This window comes from Panthera tigris, chromosome A3 (assembly GCF_018350195.1).
Source record: "Panthera tigris isolate Pti1 chromosome A3, P.tigris_Pti1_mat1.1, whole genome shotgun sequence".
Taxonomy (NCBI): domain Eukaryota; kingdom Metazoa; phylum Chordata; class Mammalia; order Carnivora; family Felidae; genus Panthera; species Panthera tigris.
In genome coordinates, this window is record NC_056662.1 from 132994657 (window position 1) to 133013626 (window position 18970).

General features: G+C 44.2%; 1 protein-coding gene across 9 annotated transcripts in view; it reads left to right on the plus strand.

Moving 5' to 3' along the window:
* The window catches only part of MBOAT2 (membrane bound O-acyltransferase domain containing 2), a 125415-nt gene that overhangs the window by 80211 nt on the left and 26234 nt on the right, over window positions 1–18970 (plus strand). For 3 of the 9 annotated variants that reach the window (XM_042982540.1, XM_042982542.1, XM_042982548.1), the window contains exons 4-6: window positions 4372–4467; window positions 16557–16612; window positions 18162–18216. In XM_042982540.1, coding sequence (XP_042838474.1) covers window positions 4372–4467; window positions 16557–16612; window positions 18162–18216 — 207 coding nt within the window. Of the gene's footprint in view, window positions 1–4371; window positions 4468–11695; window positions 11860–12260; window positions 12308–13924; window positions 13946–16556; window positions 16613–18161; window positions 18217–18970 lie in introns of those variants that run through there. The other 6 variants (XM_042982541.1, XM_042982543.1, XM_042982544.1 and 3 more) reach the window with 5 other exon arrangements.

Sequence of the window (18970 nt, forward strand, 5' to 3'; positions counted from 1 at the left end):
AACTCTGTAATTTACTCACTCACATTCTCATCCATTTTCACTTCATTTCTTAAGTGAAATCTGATTTCTTAAGTGAGATCTGTTCATAATCTGGATTTTTGTACGTGTGCGTGTAGTGTGAACCAGGAAACGGTTTTCTTTTTATTTCCGAAAGGAGAGCTAACTTTCTAACCTCTTTTACCTCATTCCTCCTTCTCCCACTCATTTCTGATGCCAGCTTTATAGTCATAAACAGAAACTTCTAGTTGGATGAGTCTTTTTTCGAACTTCTCTGTTTGGTTAATCTTTTGATCTATTTATGAAACAATACTCCTTCATAAATCACTGTGACGTGCTCTTTTGTCTGCTGGGATCCGGCGCGTCCTCCTCACCGCGTGTTTACTCAGTGTTCCAGAAGTCCTTGAAAGTCAGCTGGTCAGGTCCCACCCAAAGTATTGTTAGGATTTTGATTGGGATTGTGATGTTAAATTTAGAGATTAATTTCAGAAGAATGGGCTTTATGTTAATGGAATTTTCAAAATAAGTCTAAAATTAAGTTAATCTATAGTAACACATACACCGTTCCTTTCCTACTTCAAAAACTTCCATATCCTTTCTCCCAGGAATCCGTAGTGTCTCAGGCTAACAGAATACTTAGTGTTTTGGTAGATTTTTTTTTTAAGATTTTTTTTTTTAATGTTTATTTATTTTTGAGAGAGTGGCGAGAGAGAGCATGCATGCACAAGTCAGGGAGGGGCAGAGAGAGAGGGAGAGAGAGAATCCCAAGCAGCTCCACACTGTCAGCACAGAGCTCAGTGTGGGGCTTGATCTCACAACCGTGAGATCATGACCTGCGCCAAAAGCAAGAGCCAGACGCTTAACCGACTGAGCCACCCAGATGCCCCTCTTATTATTATTCATGGTTCTATGTGTTGGCTAGATTCGGCGGGACAGTTTTTGCTTGAGTTCTTACGTGGTTGCTGTTAACTGTTGGCTGGAACATTTGAAAGCTTAACTACTCGACATCCAAGGTGGTTTCCTTCCGCGGCTGGCGGTTGATGTTGGCTGTGGGCCGGGAGATCAGCGGGGATTGTTACTTCTCCACGCGGGTGCCATCTGCTCACATGGGTGGTGGGGCTCAGAGTGCGAAGGACAAGCATTTGAGATGGAGAACGCTGCAAGCTTCTTCTGACCGGGCCTTGAAGTTTCAGGAAGTCATTTCCGTTATGTTCTATTTGGTAAACCAAGTTACTAAGTCCAGCCCGGATTCTAGGGGAAGAGAATTCTATTCCAGCTCATGTTCAGAGCTGCATGTGCAGTAGGGTTTTTACTGGGGGCAGCGACCTGTACTCTGGCCTGCGCAGTTTACAGTGCATCCTGCATAAACAGTATTCTCACTTCCTCTCAAGACCCCCAGAGTGTCACCTCCTTACGGCATCTGGCGTGACCCCTGCATCTCGTCGTCTAAGTCAGGGCTGCTATGGATGAGGCTTCTTCAGTGTGGTTCCTCAGGGACAGCTCTTGGCCATGTGAGGACCAGGGCGCTAATGGGGGCGGTTTTTGCACCCCTCCTCCCAGTACCCAGTATATAGTGGTGAACAGTGATAGGGTACTTGTAGTAGATCCTTCTGTTAAAAAAAAAGGAGAAGAATGCAAGTCGCTTAGCAATCTCTGGTCCATAGTAACTGTGGGATCCAGATGGACACCTGTTACCCGTGCCTTGAGTGGTGCCCCCATCTAGTCCCTGTGAGTTGGTCTCAGTGGCTCTTTATCCACACCCTGAGCTGTCCTTCCTTTTTATACAAGAGGTAGCCAGATTTTGCCGTTGAATAACTTTCTCAGCCCACTACCTACCAGTAGATAACTGGGGACGTGGAAATCTCTTCGTTTTGAACTGTTTCTCCCTTCGAGTCCAGTCTTGTGTAACTCTCTTGAAAACTGATGCGGGCTTCCTGTGTGTCCAACTAGAAATCTCCTGCATTTGACCGAAGCCACACCCACAGACCTCTTTCAGACAGTCTCCCTTTTCTTTGGTCTGAAAGTGCTGTGGGACAGCACCCTCCAGGTTCTTGTCTAGCAGAGTGTCTAAGAGGCATAACCTTGAGATTCGTGGCAACTGTTGTTTTTTTCTGAGAGGTTCTCTAAAGGTGTGCCCTTATGTCTCCCTGAGGTGCCATGTGGAACAGTACCTCTCGACTCATCTTCACTGTGATTGCTTGAAGAATATTTTGTGACCGGAAAGATTGTCCTGGGCTCTTTCTTTTTTTTTTCTCTCTCTCTAAATTCCGCTGAACACCTGAACACTTCTCTTTTTTAGTTCATTGCTCTGTATCCATACTTTGTCGTACGCGCCTAAAAGGAACCCGTTAGCGCTTCTGGAAGGTATGTTTTCTATTTTCCACATCAGAGTGAGCAGCAGTGTTTCTGTAGCTTCCGATTACAATTTCCTGACTGCTCTACATGTTCCCTAGCAATTCCCTTCAGGCCTTTACTGCTTCCACCTGCCACCCCATCCCAAAGCCCGTACTGTGTGCTCCAGGTTTTTATTATGGTAGCACCCCGTTTTCACTTACCGATTTCTCTTCTGATTATACCACTCTACCAAACTGCAGTGGCCTCAAACAAGTAGGTATATTATTTTGCTAATGATATTGTGGGTCAGGAATTCTGGAAAGGTTCAACGGGATAGATCGTCTCTTTTTGATAGGGCGTCCGCGTCGTCACCCACACATCTCACAACGTGGTGTCTGTCTCACTCTCTCTCCTACGTGGTGTCTCATCCTCCAGAACTTCTTCATGTGGTGATCTCCCCATAGTCACCCTTCTTTCCTGACCACCAGCTTCCAAGAGGCAAGAAGTAGAAAGTGCCAGGCCAATTGCAGGCTGTCCTCGGAACTAGCACAGTGTTACTGCCGTAATCTACTGGTCAGAGGAGTGGAAGGCCATCCGGGTTCAAAGTGGGTAGAGAAGTAGACTCTTGTTCTTAACGGGGGGAGGGGCAAAAGGTCAGGTTGTAGAAGACCATATGAAATGAGAGATATTGGAGCCAGATGTCAATCAATCACATGATTTTTAGAAATTGTGATTTGTGGACTCTGTGTGCATGAGTATGTGTGTGTGCTATTTTGTCAGTTACAGCTATTGGGAGTATATTAGCTTTGTAAAACATTTCAATTAGCAAGCTATCCTCTATCCTCCTTCCCCCCCCCCCCCCACCTCAGGAATAATTCAAATAGATCAAATTACCTATTTGTCTAAAGTTTAAAAGATCTCTTTCATAAAACTACCTAAATTGCCTACACAAGAAACTTAAGATTTTAAGTTAACCAAATATATTGTTTTTTACCCTATCGGTTCCTTCTATATTATCAATGTTTTAGAAAGTATGTCCCCAATTTGAGAACATTTGAATATTTATCCACATTTCCTGTGTGTTTTGGTTTTAATGTTGTGCAGTAATTCTTTTTTTTTAATTTTTTAACTGTTTATTTATTTTTGAGAGAGAGAGTGAGTTCAAGTGGGGTAGGGGAGACACAGACTCTGAAACAGGCTCCAGGCCCTGAGCTGTCAGCACAGAGCCCAGTTTGGGGCTCAAGCCCACGGACCACGAAATCATGACCAGAGCTGAAGTTGGACGCTTAACCAGCTGAGCCACTCAGGCGCCCCTTAATGTCGTACCGTACCGTAATTCTTTAGTTCATCTGGAATTATCTAATTCTTTAGTTCATCTGGAATTATCTTGTTAACTATTTAGATGATAATCCGGCCCTGCTAATTTGCATTGCAGCCTTTATCTATGCAATGTTAAGTGTTCTAGAATCTGTTTCTGCTCTCTTCTATTGATATGTAAATTATTTTCCATACTGTGTGTTTAAATATTGTAACTGTCCTAAGCACCTTGAGATGTGAAAATCACTAAATGTTCATGCTTGTAATATGTGAGTAAATGCTGCCTGATCCACACTAAAGATGTATGATTTTAAACTGCTGAGAACAAGAATTTATTTAATGTATGATCTAGCCACATATTTTTGTGCCAAATTGTGTTTTCTAAAAAGGAGGAATAAATAGAAAAATTACCAATACTCACAGTTTTATACTTGTGAACATGACTTTCAAATCTGTCATTTGGGTTATGGACGTCTTTCAGAAGGAAAAAAATAATGAAAGCATTGATTAAATGGATTTACCATTGAAGGTGGTACAAAAGTCAAGTGAACTAGGTACTAGTAAAGAGTTTTTACAATTTATTGAAGAAAGCTATTTGTGGAGTAGATCTAGAAATATTTAACTTTTGAACCATATCATATGGTTAATAAAGTATTTTCAAATGTATTCTCTAATAAAATGAATCTTTTATTTTCACTAATCTAGTTTGTTTCTGTTTTCCAGATATTGTTTTGTGTTTGCTTTGGGATACCTCACAGTGTGCCAAATTACTAGAGTCTATATCTTTGATTATGGACAATATTCTGCTGATTTTTCAGGGTAAGAGTAAAACTTTGATTCAGTAGCCTGTTTTATCTACTGTCACGTTGGTGGAAGGACAGCCTATGGTTGCATTTAGTAGTTCTAATGAAAAGCTATTGACACACGTTTTTGTTGAAAATTCCTCTATGAGCTGAGACGTTTTCTTCATGTAAAGTGGCCTTTTGTAGTGCTTATAAGTCACAAAAATAACCTGTCCTTTTAAGTTGACTTCTATAAAATCTCCGAATGTGTAGCAATTGAATTTGTCGTATGGCATTCTGATCTTGAAAGCATTTCCTAATTTTACAGAAATGTCTGCCATCAGTTATAACTATTGAAAACCATCCCCCTTCAGCCTGTATCCTTGAGTCTCTTTCTTTGATCTCTTGAGCGAATCCCTTTTGTACCGTCATTCACCAGCTTCTCTGTAAGATCTGGTCGCTTCTGCTTCTTAACAGCCCCTGACACTTTTCTTGGGGCCAGAGGTCCTCTGAATTTTCTAGAGCAGGCATTTGAATATGTATTTTGGTTGCGTGCATTTTCACTTTCATGGAACGTTCTGCTTTCTTATGTCTGCGCTCGACTGAGTAGTGGAAAGAACTTCTGGCTTTTTTGTTCCTTCAAAGGGGTCGTGGTCTAGTTGCTCCATGGTACTCTTTGTCCTGCAACGAGCTGATGAAATGTCTATTCCAAAATAAACACAGGCCGATCCTTAAGGACTAACTTGCTTACCATCCTCACAAAGGGACCTCTGCTAAGGATAAGCAAAGTCGAAAAAACAAAGTATGTCATGGCATCTCTGAAAAAAAGTTACTCAACATTAGAAATGGACCAAAGTTGTATGAGCTTAGAGAAAAATTACTGCTATGAAACAAGAGAATTTTAGAAGTTGAAATTTTCTTTTTCTCCTTAATGGGATTCAAGTAGATTTTACTTTTTTAAAACAGATTAAAAAAATAGATTTGGATGAAAGGAGATCGCATGCAAAAGAACAAACAAATCAAGCCGAAACACACTGATTAAATACACTTTACAAACTAGTTAAATTAGCAATATATTGGGTAGAATAGAGAAATATACCCGGAATTCAGAAAAGGAGAATAGAAGCTGGCGGTCTAGCTTATAAATAATAGATATTCTTGGACAAAAAGAGCTAATGGATGGAATCAGTAAACATATTGGGCACTGAAAATCTTCACGAACTTGAAGGTGTAAGCCCGGTCACACGTTGTCATTAGGGTATGAGAGTAGGACCTAGTTGTGAATGTTTACAAGAGTCAAGATCACTTAGACAGTTTAATCTTCCTGGGAACAGTTACCCTACTGTTCATCGCGGTATCCGTAGTGTTTACCACATGGTGACATTGAATAAACCCTTACTGGATCAATAATAATAATACCTCAGTTAAGAGGAAAGTAGAAAATACAGTGAGAAAAATGGGGGAAAACAACAAACACAGAGTAGAAAACCTGAGCAGTGCAGGCAAAGCTGTGCTATCCAAGATAAGTTCAGAGCTTACTGGGGCACCTTGGGTGGCTCAGTGGTTCAGCATCCGACGTCAGCTCAAGTCACGATCTCGTGGTTCGTGGGTTCGAGCCCCGCGTTGGGCCTTGTGCTGACAGCTCAGAGTCTGGAGCCTGCCTCAGATTCTGTCTCTCTCTCTGTCTCTCTCTGCCCCTCCTCTGCTCACACTCTGTCTCTCTCTTTCTCTTTCAAAAATAAACATTAAAAAAAAAAATTCAGAGCGTTAGTGCTTGTGTTACAGTGAATGAAGAATGAATGAATTAAGCCTTTAGTACGAAATAGAAACAAAAAGAATACTCTTGACTAATTTAGTTTATGCATGTAGATAACAGAAATGTGAACATTAGCAGCTAGAAGTTAATACTGTAAAATCACGAATTTTCAAATGGCCTTCTTCAGTGCTAGGACACTGTAGCCACGTTCCAGGGACGCTAAGCAGGTGAGGCTGTCCCCTCTAGTCTCACTTCAGCCACAACTGCTCTGTTTTTCTAGCTTATATTTTGAGATTCCACATATATTTCATTTAACAAATATTGTGCTGCTTATATTTTTAAACTGCCAGATTTTTATTTATTTTTTTTTAATTTTTTTTTTTTTTAGTGTTTATTTATTCTTGAGACAGAGACAGAATGTGAACAGGGATGGGGCAGAGAGAGAGGGAGACACAGAATCTGAAACAGGCTCCAGGCTCTGCACTGTCAGCACAGAGCCCGACGCAGGGCTTGAACCCACGAACTGTGAGATCACGACCTGAGCTGAAGTCGGACGCTTAACCGACTGAGCCACCCAGGCGCCCCTAAACTGCCAGATTTAAAAAACAGTCTAACATAGCCAAATTGAGTTCATTGATGCGGTTCTTGTGAGTACAGATTTGCGTGACACAGTGTTTACTGGGCCCTCACAACTGCTCTTTTGGTTGATCTAGTCATCACCTTTCTGATTTCTCAAACCTGACATTCTAAACTTGTTACTGTCTAGCTGGAGATAGGCTAACACTGTTAAAACAGCATAATTTCAGTGGCTTAACATAATACGTGTTTATTTCTCAGCCACCTTGATGGTCCACTGAATAGGGAGCCTTTGCTTCACACAGTCATTTAGGGAAGCTTCTTTCTTAGGGCTTCACCTCCGTCAGCATCTCTGGAATCCTTTTTTTTATTAAAAGGATTATTTTTAATGTGTATTTTAGAGAGAGAGAGCGCACAAGTAGGGGACGGGCAGGGAGAGAGGGAGACACAGAATCCGAAGCAGGCTCCAGGCTCTGAGCTGTCAGCACAGAGCCCCATGCAGGGCTTGAACCCACGACCCATGAGATCACGCCCTGAGCCTAAGTTGGAAGCTAAACCACCTGAGCCCCCAGGTGCCCCTGGAATTCTCTTGATTATGCTGATGGAGACGCTATTGGGGAGCAAAGGGAGAGCATGCTTCCTCACCACTGCTGCTCACCCCTGATTGGAAAAGACTGCTTATGTGGCCCACAAATTAGAGGGTAGTTTGCAGTAAGAGCAAAATGCGTGTTTAAAAATAGCTTTATATGGTGTGGCTTTATTTTGCTGAAATGTAAAATTTCATTTAAAAAAATTTTTTTAATGTTTATTCATTTTTGAGAGAGACAGAGCATGAGTAGGGTAGGAGCAGAGAGAGAGGGAGACAAAATCCGAAGCAGGCTCCAGGCTCCGAGCTGTCAGCACAGAGCCCAACGCGGGGCTCGAACTCTTGAACCATGAGATGTGACCTGAGCCAAAGTCAGATGCTCAACCAACTGAGCCACCCAGGCGCCCCTAAAATTTCACTTAAATACTTAAATATAATTTACAAATGTTTAAGTATGTGGAAGAAAAACAACATAGCATTTTAAACATAAACCTGATATAAAACTCCTAGTTTAATGTGTAATTTTTATCCATTAGGAGGAGACATTTGATCATCATCAGTAAACTGATAAAGATTAGGCAGAGACAAATTAGCTGAAAGAGGCCTTCTGGGAGAATGAAGCTGAAGGGCTTTTTTTCTTATTGGACACAGGACAGAGAAGAAGCCATCTAGAGGCAGACTTTCCCCTTAATGAAATATTTAGGCGTTTAGAAGCCTTGAGTGTGTTATAATACAAGCAGAAAAGATCCTAACTTGAACCAAATTAGAGTAAATATCCAACATGTTGGGCGTCTGAAGAAGGTAGAGTTGAATAAAGTGGCCATCCTTTGTCCTGAACTGTGCTGTTGCCTTGAAGCTGGCAGCACAGGAGGTGGAACCAGGCTCTTGCTGAGGAACCGCATGGGAACTCTTCCGTCCGGGGCAGTCTTTCTTGCCTGAGGCACAGGAAACTGATATTGTGCATGTATATGAGTGTGAACATCTGTGTGTTTGGGGTGGGGAGTTGGACATGAGTTCAAGATACATTTGAAATGTTGATCAGATTAAAGGGACTCGTTTCTTAACAGAAGTTTCTTTTTGCAGAAAGGTCGAAAACCACTGTAGTCTTGACTTTCGTGGTAGCCTTAGAAAATAGAGGAGACATTAAAATAATTAAATAACTTCCCTTTAGATTAGCAATAACCAGTCAGCAAGTATAATAAAGGATCCTAGCTTCACAAGCAATGAAAACCATGACGATGTCTATCTGAGAATACACGTAAGAAGAAATGCACAGGACCTCAGTGTAGAAAACTGCAAAACTTTACTGTAGGATATAAAAGAACCCTAACGGGAGAAATATCTTGTTATTCAGACGGTAAAATTCAATATTATAAAGATGGGAATTCCTCTCAAGTTAATCTGTAGTTGTAATGCAGTTCAAGGTGGGGTTTTGAGGGAAATTAGATGAATTGAAAAGTTCCTCTAGAAGTAGAAATGCTCGAGAGTAGCAATTTCAGTACAAAACACACTCCTGTTTGTAAAGTAGCCGTCATTTAACTGTTACAGGACTGACATGGGAGTAGATAACACAGTGAAGCCAGAGGAGAGAAGCAGACCCATTGATCCAAGAAATACAGGGACGGAATAGAAACGGTGGGAGAATAGATCCGTGGGGAAAGCCCTTCTCGATTATTAAGTAAATGGTGTTGAGACAAAAGGAAGGTGACTGCTTTCCTTCTATGTAGGTAAAGAACTTGTAGACGGAAGTTAAGAGCAAAGTTGTGTTGCAGAAAGGTAATGAGTTCTGATTGGAGTATGTTGACTTTTGAAGGGGTAGCTGAATACAGCCACCAAAAGAGATGTACAGGACATAATTTTCCATTCAAATTAAGGCTGTGTTTTAGAGCTAACCACGTGGTATCAGATGCTCAGCAGACGTTTCATCACTGCTTACTCCTGTGTGTTCGTTCAGCTACGATTTATGGAGCACACGCTCTACCTTTTGCGAGGTGCTCAGTACTTTTGTAAGTGACAGTCCTGTCCAGCATAAGGGACAGACCGTTTGGTCTAAGAGCTACAGGTGCGATTGTCGCACGCACTCCTAGAAAGCCTCGTTTGAGTCTGATTGTGGATTCTCTGTGCCGCGTGCCGAGCTCTGGAAGGCCTCTCGCTCTCATCTCCCTCCTCTCACGCTGTGCCCGGTAACTGTGTTGCAAGTGGGATGGATGTAAATTATTCAGCCCGACCGCTAAACGGCAGTGTTCCATTGACCCTGTTTCGTCCCGTGGGAGCATCTCCCACACCTTGACCTACATTTGTTTGGAGGAAACATTCTGTCTGGCCACTACTAACGTAGGTCGAGTTACCAAGAGTAGACGGGCTAATCTGTGGCTTGATTTGTCTGGTTTCTGCCCTCCGCAGGCCTTTTCTACCGTTACATCCGTTCACAGAGCAGCGTGCTTTAATGAGATTTATCAGAAGTCTTCGGTTTTCTTAGGACTCTGAGCCCTCACGGTGTGTGCCCGGCTCTGCCCCGCACCCCCGTCCCGGCTGCCTTCCTCAGTCGTCTGATGCCCACGGCCCTGCTCTCCTGTCAGTACATTTGCCTTTGCGCCCAGTCCGTTCCCTGTGCTCAGGGCGCCCTTCCTGTCCAGCCATCGGTGCCTGTCCACCACAGCTAATCTTACGGGCCCAGATGACAGGACTCCAATTCGAGGTTTTCCCCTGGGTTTGAATTTTCTGTCGTCCCTGCACGCCTTTCTTCGGATGTCTCGTTTGGCTCATGACACTTTTTTATATAGTTATTCACATACCTGTTCATCTCCTGTTTTAGTGAGAAAGCCTCATTAGAGACTGCACTTTACAGCTAATTACCGTGTCCCTCCAGGGCCTTGTGCTTTAGTAGCAAATCCACTGTTTAGTAAAGAAGGTTTTATCAAACATTTGCTGTCTCTCAGATACTGTTCGAGGTATTTGTTATACTGCTGCATTGTTTAATCCACCCAGTGTTACTTTTATCGTTTTTTAGATAATAACTTGGAGGGGGGCTGACATAGCTTCCCAGTCTTCCAAATTGATCAGTGGTGGGGTCAGGATTTAAGTGGGGTTTTCTGACTCTTGTCCCGCTGCCTGTTCACTGCCCACATCTCCACCCGAGTGTCCAGGAGGCAGCTCGCACTGGACACGCCTGAAACAGACTCCCCGATGCCCTCTCTGCCCCTCCTGTGATCCTTCTCCCTTGCCTCCGTCCTTCTGCGTGGTTGCTCTGGTCAAAAACCTTGGCAGCATCGGGGCTCAAGCCCTGCCTCGTATCCATTGTCAGACCGCCGGCCGATCCTGTCGTCTTTACAGTCACATGATGGCCAGGCTCCATATCAGACCACACGTGTTATCACCCTGGTCTGAGCCACCACCCTCTCCTGCCCACTTATCCCCCTGCGGCTCCTCAGTCTTTTTTTAAGAAGTTTGGTTTTTTCATTTTAAGTGTATTTATTTTGAGAGAGAGAGAGGGTGTGAGCAGGGGAGGGGCAGAGAGAGAGAGAGAGAGAGAGAGAGAATCCCAGGCAGCCTCCATGCTGTCCGTGCAGAGCCTGACATGGGGGCTTGAACTCATGAACTGTGAGATCATGACTTAAACCGAAACCAAGAGTCTGACGCTCAACTGACAGAGCCACCCAGGCACCCCTCCTCAGTCTTTTCAGCCCAGAGTCAGAATTCACCCATTTTTTAAAATTTTTTTTAAATGTTTATTTATTTTTGAGACAGAGTGAGACAGAGCATGAACGGGGGAGGAGCAGAGAGAGGGGGAGACACAGAATCCAAAGCAGGCTCCAGGCTCTGAGCGGTCAGCACAGAGCCTGACGCGGGGCTTGAACCCATGGACCGTGAGATCACGACCTGAGCTGAAGTCAGAAGTTCAACCGACTGAGCCTCCCAGGAGCCTCTAGAATTCACCCATTTAACACCAAGCTGCTTCCGTGCGGAAACCCTCCCTTGCGTGGGTCACTCAGCTCCAGAGCCTGCTGGGTCTGACCCTGACCGCTGCCCCTGCATGTCCCCATCCTCCCTCTGCACCTCCTCTCATCCCACCAGTGGCCTTCTGTCTCCCCACGTGCTAGTCACGCTTCTGTTGAACTGCTGTTGAACTGCTTTCCTCCTTCCTGAACATTCTTACCCCTTCAGGCTGCTCTCTGCCTTGTTCTCACTTGAAATGTCACCTTCAGGGTGAGGCCAGGTCTCCTCCCTCCTCCCCCCACCCTGCTTTGTGCCTGCGCTCAGCACTTGGCAGCATCTGGCGTAGGATGCGTTCACCTGTTGACTGCTTCATTATCTCTTTCTGTCCGATGCACCGTGAGGTCCGCGGCACCGAGAACTTCACCTTGTGCACGGTTGTGTCTCCAGCATCTGGTTTCTTGTAGGTGCTTGTTAGATACCTGTTTCTGAACGAGGGAGTAAAGTGAACGAATGAACGAGGCTCAGAAACCCGTGGCCCTCTCCGTGATGACTCACTGCGTTTTCTTTGGCATTCGGTATGTGGGGCTTATTTTGGCCTCGGTGGGTTTTGCTGTTTGTGGAGGAAAGAGAGGACCACACTGGAGAGCTGACAGTTGGGCTCTGTTGTCAGGTGACTTGCACCCAGTGGCAAGCTGACCTTTGACCCGGCAGGTGCTTGCGGTTGCTTTGTCGCATCCGTGTATGTAGATGGCGCTAGAGATAGCCTCTCCTGGAGGTAATGGGCAATTGAGGCAGCGACTGTTCTTTTCGGCATTCGGTTTCTTTTTTATTTATTTTTAATTTTTTTAATGTTTATTTGTTTTTGAGAGAGAGAGAGAGAGAGAGAGAGAGACAGAGCATGAGTGGGGGAGGGGCAGAGAGAGAGGGAGACACAGAATCCAAAGCAGGCTCCGGGCTCCGAGCTGTTGGAGTATGAACTATAAACCAACTATTCTCATTATCTGTAGAGACAAAAAAATGTATGTAAGTGTTTTTTAAATTTTTGTATCCTTTTGTTTTTTAAATTTCAAGAAGTGTAGAGCTTTTAGTTCTTGTAGCAGGTAGGGTTTTGTTTTCCTTGTTTAATATTACCTGAAACTGTCTCGTCGGCTGAAGTATTCCTCCTGAAACGTTAGATTCCACGTTTCCGCACATTCCTAGCCGAGTGCCACGGGGAGTAAATCTGTGTACTTCCACCTAAATACAGTGATGTCATCATGTAGAAGGTACAGGTACCTCTGTCTGCAGCCCTGAGCTCCCCTGTTGGAGATCCTGAGGCCGTCCACCCCCTCCCTCCTCCATCCCTGACTCTGCCACAGGGAAGGCAGAGGGTCTCTTTTGAAATTTTTTATATATATTTTTAAAAAATTTTTGTTTAACGTTTATGTATTATTTTTGAGACAGAGCATGAGCGAGGAAGGGGCAGAGAGAGGAGACACACAGAATCCGAAGCAGGCTCCAGGCTCCGAGCTGTCGGCACAGAGCCCGACATGGGTCTTGAACCCGTGAACCGTGAGATCGTGACCTGAGCCGAAGTCGGACGCTCAACTGACTGAGCCACCCAGGCGCCCCTCAGAGGGTCTTTCTGATTCGTGTCAGGTGATCTCAGACTTCCTAGGACCCTGGAAGCGATTAGCATTTGGAGACCCCAGTAGATGCGAAGTCAGCAAGTAGTTAAAATGTCAGTAAAGGTCTAAGTGAAATCATGTGTGAGTCACTGAAACAGGTATTTGTGAACAGAGTGCCCTCTCAAGAAGACCCACAGCAGGTACTCTCTGAGAACAGTGGAGTTGTTTTCATTTACAAGTGTTTTCTCCACACCCTGGGTTCTGCTGTAACGAGGTAAAGTTGGTCCTGCTCTGGTCGGCTTCCTGGTCAGGCACATGGCCCGTGTTGGCCTCATGTGTCCATTTCCCCCTCTGGTTTACTTTTCTCAGCTCTCAGTGATCTGTTCATGCCTTGCTGAACTTTCACTGTAGTACTGGCTTACTTTCACTTATAACCCACTCCTTTTGAGTCTCTCTGTGCTACTTCTGCCTTCTAGCATTTTACTGTCACATTCACCACCCCCTGGCCCCACCCCGTGACAGGTTGGACCAGAGACATTGGAACTGCCACCCGTTTAAAACCAAAGGGAATAGTCGGGGCTAACCATCACCAGTAAAGGGAACAAAAAGATGCCGAGACGTTTTTGCAAACCAGTCGGTCCTTTGAACCCGTGTATATGTCTAGTGCCCCAGGTGCAGAGATAAATAAGTCGGCGTTCCTGGTGTTCAGTGGCCCAGGATTTTTTGTGGTGACAGGAAAGCAAACAGAAAAATGACAAACAGTACGGTAAATGCTTTCAAGCACAGATGAGAATGGACAGGCTAGAGGGAGTCCGACCAACCTGTACAAGGAGTAAGAGATCTTGACCAGACGCTTAGAGGAGTCCGTTTATTTAGTGTTTCTAAAACATTTACTCAGCACCTCTCTTGTGCTAGGCACTGTGGGTTCAGTGGTGAAAAAGACTGTTGGTTCCTTACCTCGTGGACTTTCTGGAGAGGAAAGACAGATTTTAAACCAACAATGAAACAGCCACGAACGTGAAAATATCTTGGAGGAGGAAAACGAGAAGCTGAGGTTAAGTGACGGGCGAGTGTGGGCATTGTGGCAGAGGGGCTTGAGGTAGAGCTGTCCACGGGCCTCTTGGGCAAAGTGATTCCTCAGCCGTCCTTGCAAAAACAGTTCAGGAAGGGACTAAGTGGAGGGAGCAGCATTTGGAAAGATCCTGGGGCATTCAGCCCTGTCACATTCACCACCATGAGGGCTTTCACGAGCCATCCTGCAGCCTGCACGGCACATAGCACAGGACTTGCATGGGAGGCCAGGTGGCCAGGGCACAAGGAGGGCATGCACTCACAAAGCACATATTTGCATTTTTGGAACATCTTATATATACACACCTAGCAGTTTGTCATTGAGTTGATTTTTTTTTTTTTTTTAAGTAAGCTTCACGCCCGGCGTGGAGCCAAGCGTGGGGCTTGAACTCAGGACCCTGAGATCAAGACCTGAACTGAGTTCAAGCGTCAGATGCTTAGCCAACTGAGCCATCCAGGCACCCCGTCACTGAGTTGATAAATTTAATAATTATTTTATCAGTGGTTTTTATTATGACTTGAGGTGAAATGGGAATTAGCATTTAGAACTGAAGAGTATTATATAATTCTTTGCTGAGCTATATTATGAAGAGAACTTAGGCAGGATGAGAAAAATGATTCTTTTCCCCCAAGGAAGTGGAAATCATTATTTTTGCAATCCTGGGAGGCACATAAAACATCCCGAAAGCTAAAACGGCAGCTGGGTGTTCAGAGAAGCCTGGGGATAGGCTGGCTGAGGGATCATTTCCTGAGAGTGAGTTGCGTTCACATAGGAGCTGACTTTTAAGGGAGCCCACGGGGAATCTCCTCCCTTCTGCACTTTGAGAGCACCTGCCATCTGACAGGTTTTTCTCTTCTGAGATCTTGCCTGTTAGGTGAGGAGAATGAGCTGTAAGTCCTCAGGGATCTGGGTCTGTGTGTCGCATTGCCCCTGAATGCCTGAAGGCATTCTCCTTTTTTTAGGTGTTGAAGGATGCTCGTGTTCGGCCACGGGTAGAGGTGATGCTGACCGGTCTCGTGCTCTGAGCAGTGGGGACAGGTGGAAGGCACGGGGTCTCTGTGGCGGAGTCTGAGCCGCCTCCTGCCGCATGTGGGCTGTGGGGCTGGCCTTCCTGAAGGCCTTTCCTTGGCTGCACACACCTCCGAGCCTGAGCTCACCCTCTGCCTCTCGGCAAAACGCGATTTTCTGGTTTTAGTGGAATATTCCAAAACTATAAATAAATAACTTGTGATTAATTGTTCTTTGATACAAACGTCAGTAAGCTACCGTAATAAAGGATAAAGATGTATCCCGGTGGTTTTTTTTTTTAACATGGATTTATTTATTTTTCCTTTCCAAGGTATCCATTCAATTAGAGATTACAAAACAGGGGGAAAATATTGCCGTTTTCTTAGTTGTAACACGACTTAAAGCCCTCCGTAACGTGCACGTTAGGTGCTATCTCGGGGGTGGCTCTCCCAGACCCTTGGTCCCTGGGCCCTAGACCAGTGAGGTGGACCTTGTCCTGTTTCTTCGTGCCCCATCTCTTCTGTTTTGTTCTACGTTTCTCACCCAGTCTACCTTAATTTTCTACCTATTCCCCTTTTCCCAACTCATTTTTCACCTTTAAGTCAGCCGAGCCAGAGGGCAGCAGTGTGGCTGTTGAAAAGTCAAGATCGGGAAGCCAGGGCCCAGCCTGATGCCTGCCTTCGCCTCCCTCTGGCCCCACGTCCCAGTGCTCCTAGTGCGTGAGGGAGGAGGCGGGTGGTGATGCTCACGCAGGGCCTCGCGGGGGATGAGCATGCGTTTCTCTTTCCCTCCCTTGCTTCCTCCTTTCCTCCTTGCCTCCCTTCTTTCTTCCCTTCCTCCTTTCTTTTCTCTTTTTCTCTCTCTGCCTGTCTCTTTCCCTTTTCGTTTCTTCACTCTCTCTCTTCCTTCCCTCCCTGCCCTGTTTCCTTCCTTCCTTCCTTCCTTCCTGCCTGCCTGCCTGCCTGCCTGCCTGCCTTTTAAAGCAAGGGAGAAGCCCTAACTCCCTTAGCCCCTATACCTTCCCCAAACATAGCAGCCCTTGAATTCTCTCTTTGAAATCCCTTGGAGGTCTTTTTTTTTTTTTAATGTTAAAAAGTGTCAGGATTTTGTGATTGCATAAGTGGAATAAACTCTTTTTTCTTTTTTTAAAGAAATATAATTTATTGTCAACTTGGTTTCCATACAACACCAGGTGCTCATCCCAACAAGTGCCCTCCTCCCTGCCCATCACCCAGTTCCCCCCCCCCCCATCAACCCTTAGGTTGTTCTCTGTATTTAAGAGTCTCTTATGGTTTGCCTCCCTCCCTCTCTGTTTGTAACTTTTTTTCCCCCATGGTCTTCTGTTAAGTTTCTTAGGATCCACATATGAGTGAAAACATATGGGATCTGTCTTTCTCTGCCTGACTTATTTCACTTAGCATAATACCCTACAGTTCATCCACGTTGCTGCAAACGGCAGGGTTTCATTCTTTCTCATTGCCAAGTAATATTCCATTGTATATATAAACCACATCTTCTCTAATACGTCATCAGTATTATTTTAAATTTCTCCTTTTAAATATTTATTTTTTTTATTCTATTACAGCCCAATGATGATAATTACCCAGAAGATCACTAGTTTGGCTTATGAAATTCATGATGGTAAGAATTTAGAAATTAACTTTTCATCACCGAAAGAAATCCTATTCAAATATACTTTCACTTGAGATAAGACCCTAACTTTCTGCATTAGAGGAGGTAAGAGACAGGAATATTCAACTCTGCTTAGGTTCATTAAAGTGTGTTTATTTACTATTTTTTTTTTTTTTGCAGTTTTTCATCTTAATTTCACACCTGATTTAGTGACAAAAACAGTAAGAGTGGGGTCCGTCATATGACCAACATTAGTGGCAGTATAAAATATAAAAGAAATAGACATTTGGTCTCAATCAAGTTTTATTGGTCCCTGCTTCATCTTTGTTACATTTTTATTAATTAGTATTTGAATGCTTTTCCCCCATCCCTTATCCCTTATATATACAATACACGCACACACAATTCCATGTATTTTTAGCATTAAGTATTTATATATTCATATTTTCAATCTTCAGTGAATGGACACCTTGCCATAGGAAATGCTAACACTCTGGGCTGTGAGTCATGAGTTAGGCTCTGGTTTCTTCCCATCCTGGAGGGACATCCCCATCAGACTGGTCATCCGTAGTGGCCCACAGAGCTTTTTACGTGGGGTTTTTAGCCCCACTGCGTAGAGCACCCATCCTGTGCCATCTGCTAAGGAACACCTACAGATATGTTTTCAGTATATTGTTTGCTTCTTAATTTAGTTCTCCTTTGGTCTTTAAATTGGGCTTAGAATCTAGTAAGTTGATGTGTAATCGTAAGTCCTGGCCTCCTCTTTGGGGAGAGAAGGTAAAGATGATGTAGGTACACAGTTTTCATTCATTAGAGTCAGAGAGAGGTAGGGAAATCATTTCTTGCTTTATGTTGAGCTTCTGGTTCGTAATACTGATGTTAGTCAATCATCTAACAGTAGAAACATTTTGATGCCCCCTTCTGTTTTTTTCAATGTTTACTTATTTATTTTGAGAGGGGGCAGAGAGCGTCAGCCGAGGAGGGACAGAGACAGAGACATAGAATCCAAAGCAGGCTCCGGGCTCTGAGCTGTCAGCACAGAGCCCAACATGGGGCTTGAACCCACAAACCATGAGACCATGACCTGAGCCGAAGTCAGATGCTCAACTGACTGAGCCACCCAAGTGCCCCTTAAATGCCGCCTTTTGAAAGGCAGAGTGTTTATTATAAAATATGCTAGCATTTTAGAATTTTTTTTATTATTCTCAAATTAGTTAATATACAGTGTAGTCTTGGCTTCAGGAGTAGAATCCAGTGACTCAGCACTTGCATATAACACCCATGGAATTTTTAAGTTAATAATTCCTCTAGAGAAGTCTCAGATTTGTGCCTTGATGTGTATTATTTATCTTACACAGGCCTAGACATGTTGGGTTCCATGGTGGTCCTTTGACGTGACTGAACCAATGTGACAGTGAGAAAGAAAGGAACCAGTTACACCAAAAGCTGGGATTATAGCATGAATTTCCACTGAGAAAATGGTAGAAGTGTGAATGGGGGAAAACGCCATTCTTGGGGGAAATCACAGTTGACAAAAGTACCTGTTTTTATTTCCCAGGGATGTTCCGAAAGGATGAAGAACTGACTGCATCACAGAGAGGTCTGGCTGTAAGGTACGTGCCCTTCCGTGGTGTCCCGCCATGGCTCACGCTGTCTCTACCTGGGATATACTCGACTCTCATGGCTAAGGCTGCCTTGTCCTCCTAGAGGTACCGACTTCGTGAAAACCAAACCTTCCTCCCTCCGCACACCTCCCTCCACCAAATCTGGCTGGGTGAGGCTACACATCCCTTCTAAGGCTCACATAGCACCTTGGATGTATCATCACATAGTATGTGCCTCCTGTGTACCTGAGGGTATCACCAAATTTTCTGTCTCTCCTGTGACTTTCTGAGTTCCTGAAGACAGCAAGATCATATAGTCTTCGTGTCTGCCATATAGTAACGAGTGATAATCTCCACTTCCATTTACAGACCAATAACTCAGTAGCAGGTACTGAGTTAAGATATGTTAATATAGCACATAGATGCCGTGTTTTGAAACAACAAAGAACCAGTAAAATATTCTCAATATTCCTTGAGGAATTCATTCTGGGTTGGTTTCTACTTCCTTTATTATAGTACTCTGTTGTCTTATCTAAGGAATAGCTTAATTTCTTGGATAGGGTCTATCTTAATACAATTAGACATCAAAAACTCATTTTACCTAAAGGAAAAATTCCTTGGAAGCCCCTTGCTTTCTGTAAATCAAAAACTAACAGGTGCCTGGCTGTCAGAAGAATGAGGTTAAGTTTGTGATAGTGGATAGACCCTACCCTGAGGCTTCCCTCTTGGCAGCATATCTTGGGAATCTTCTTACATTTTCCCC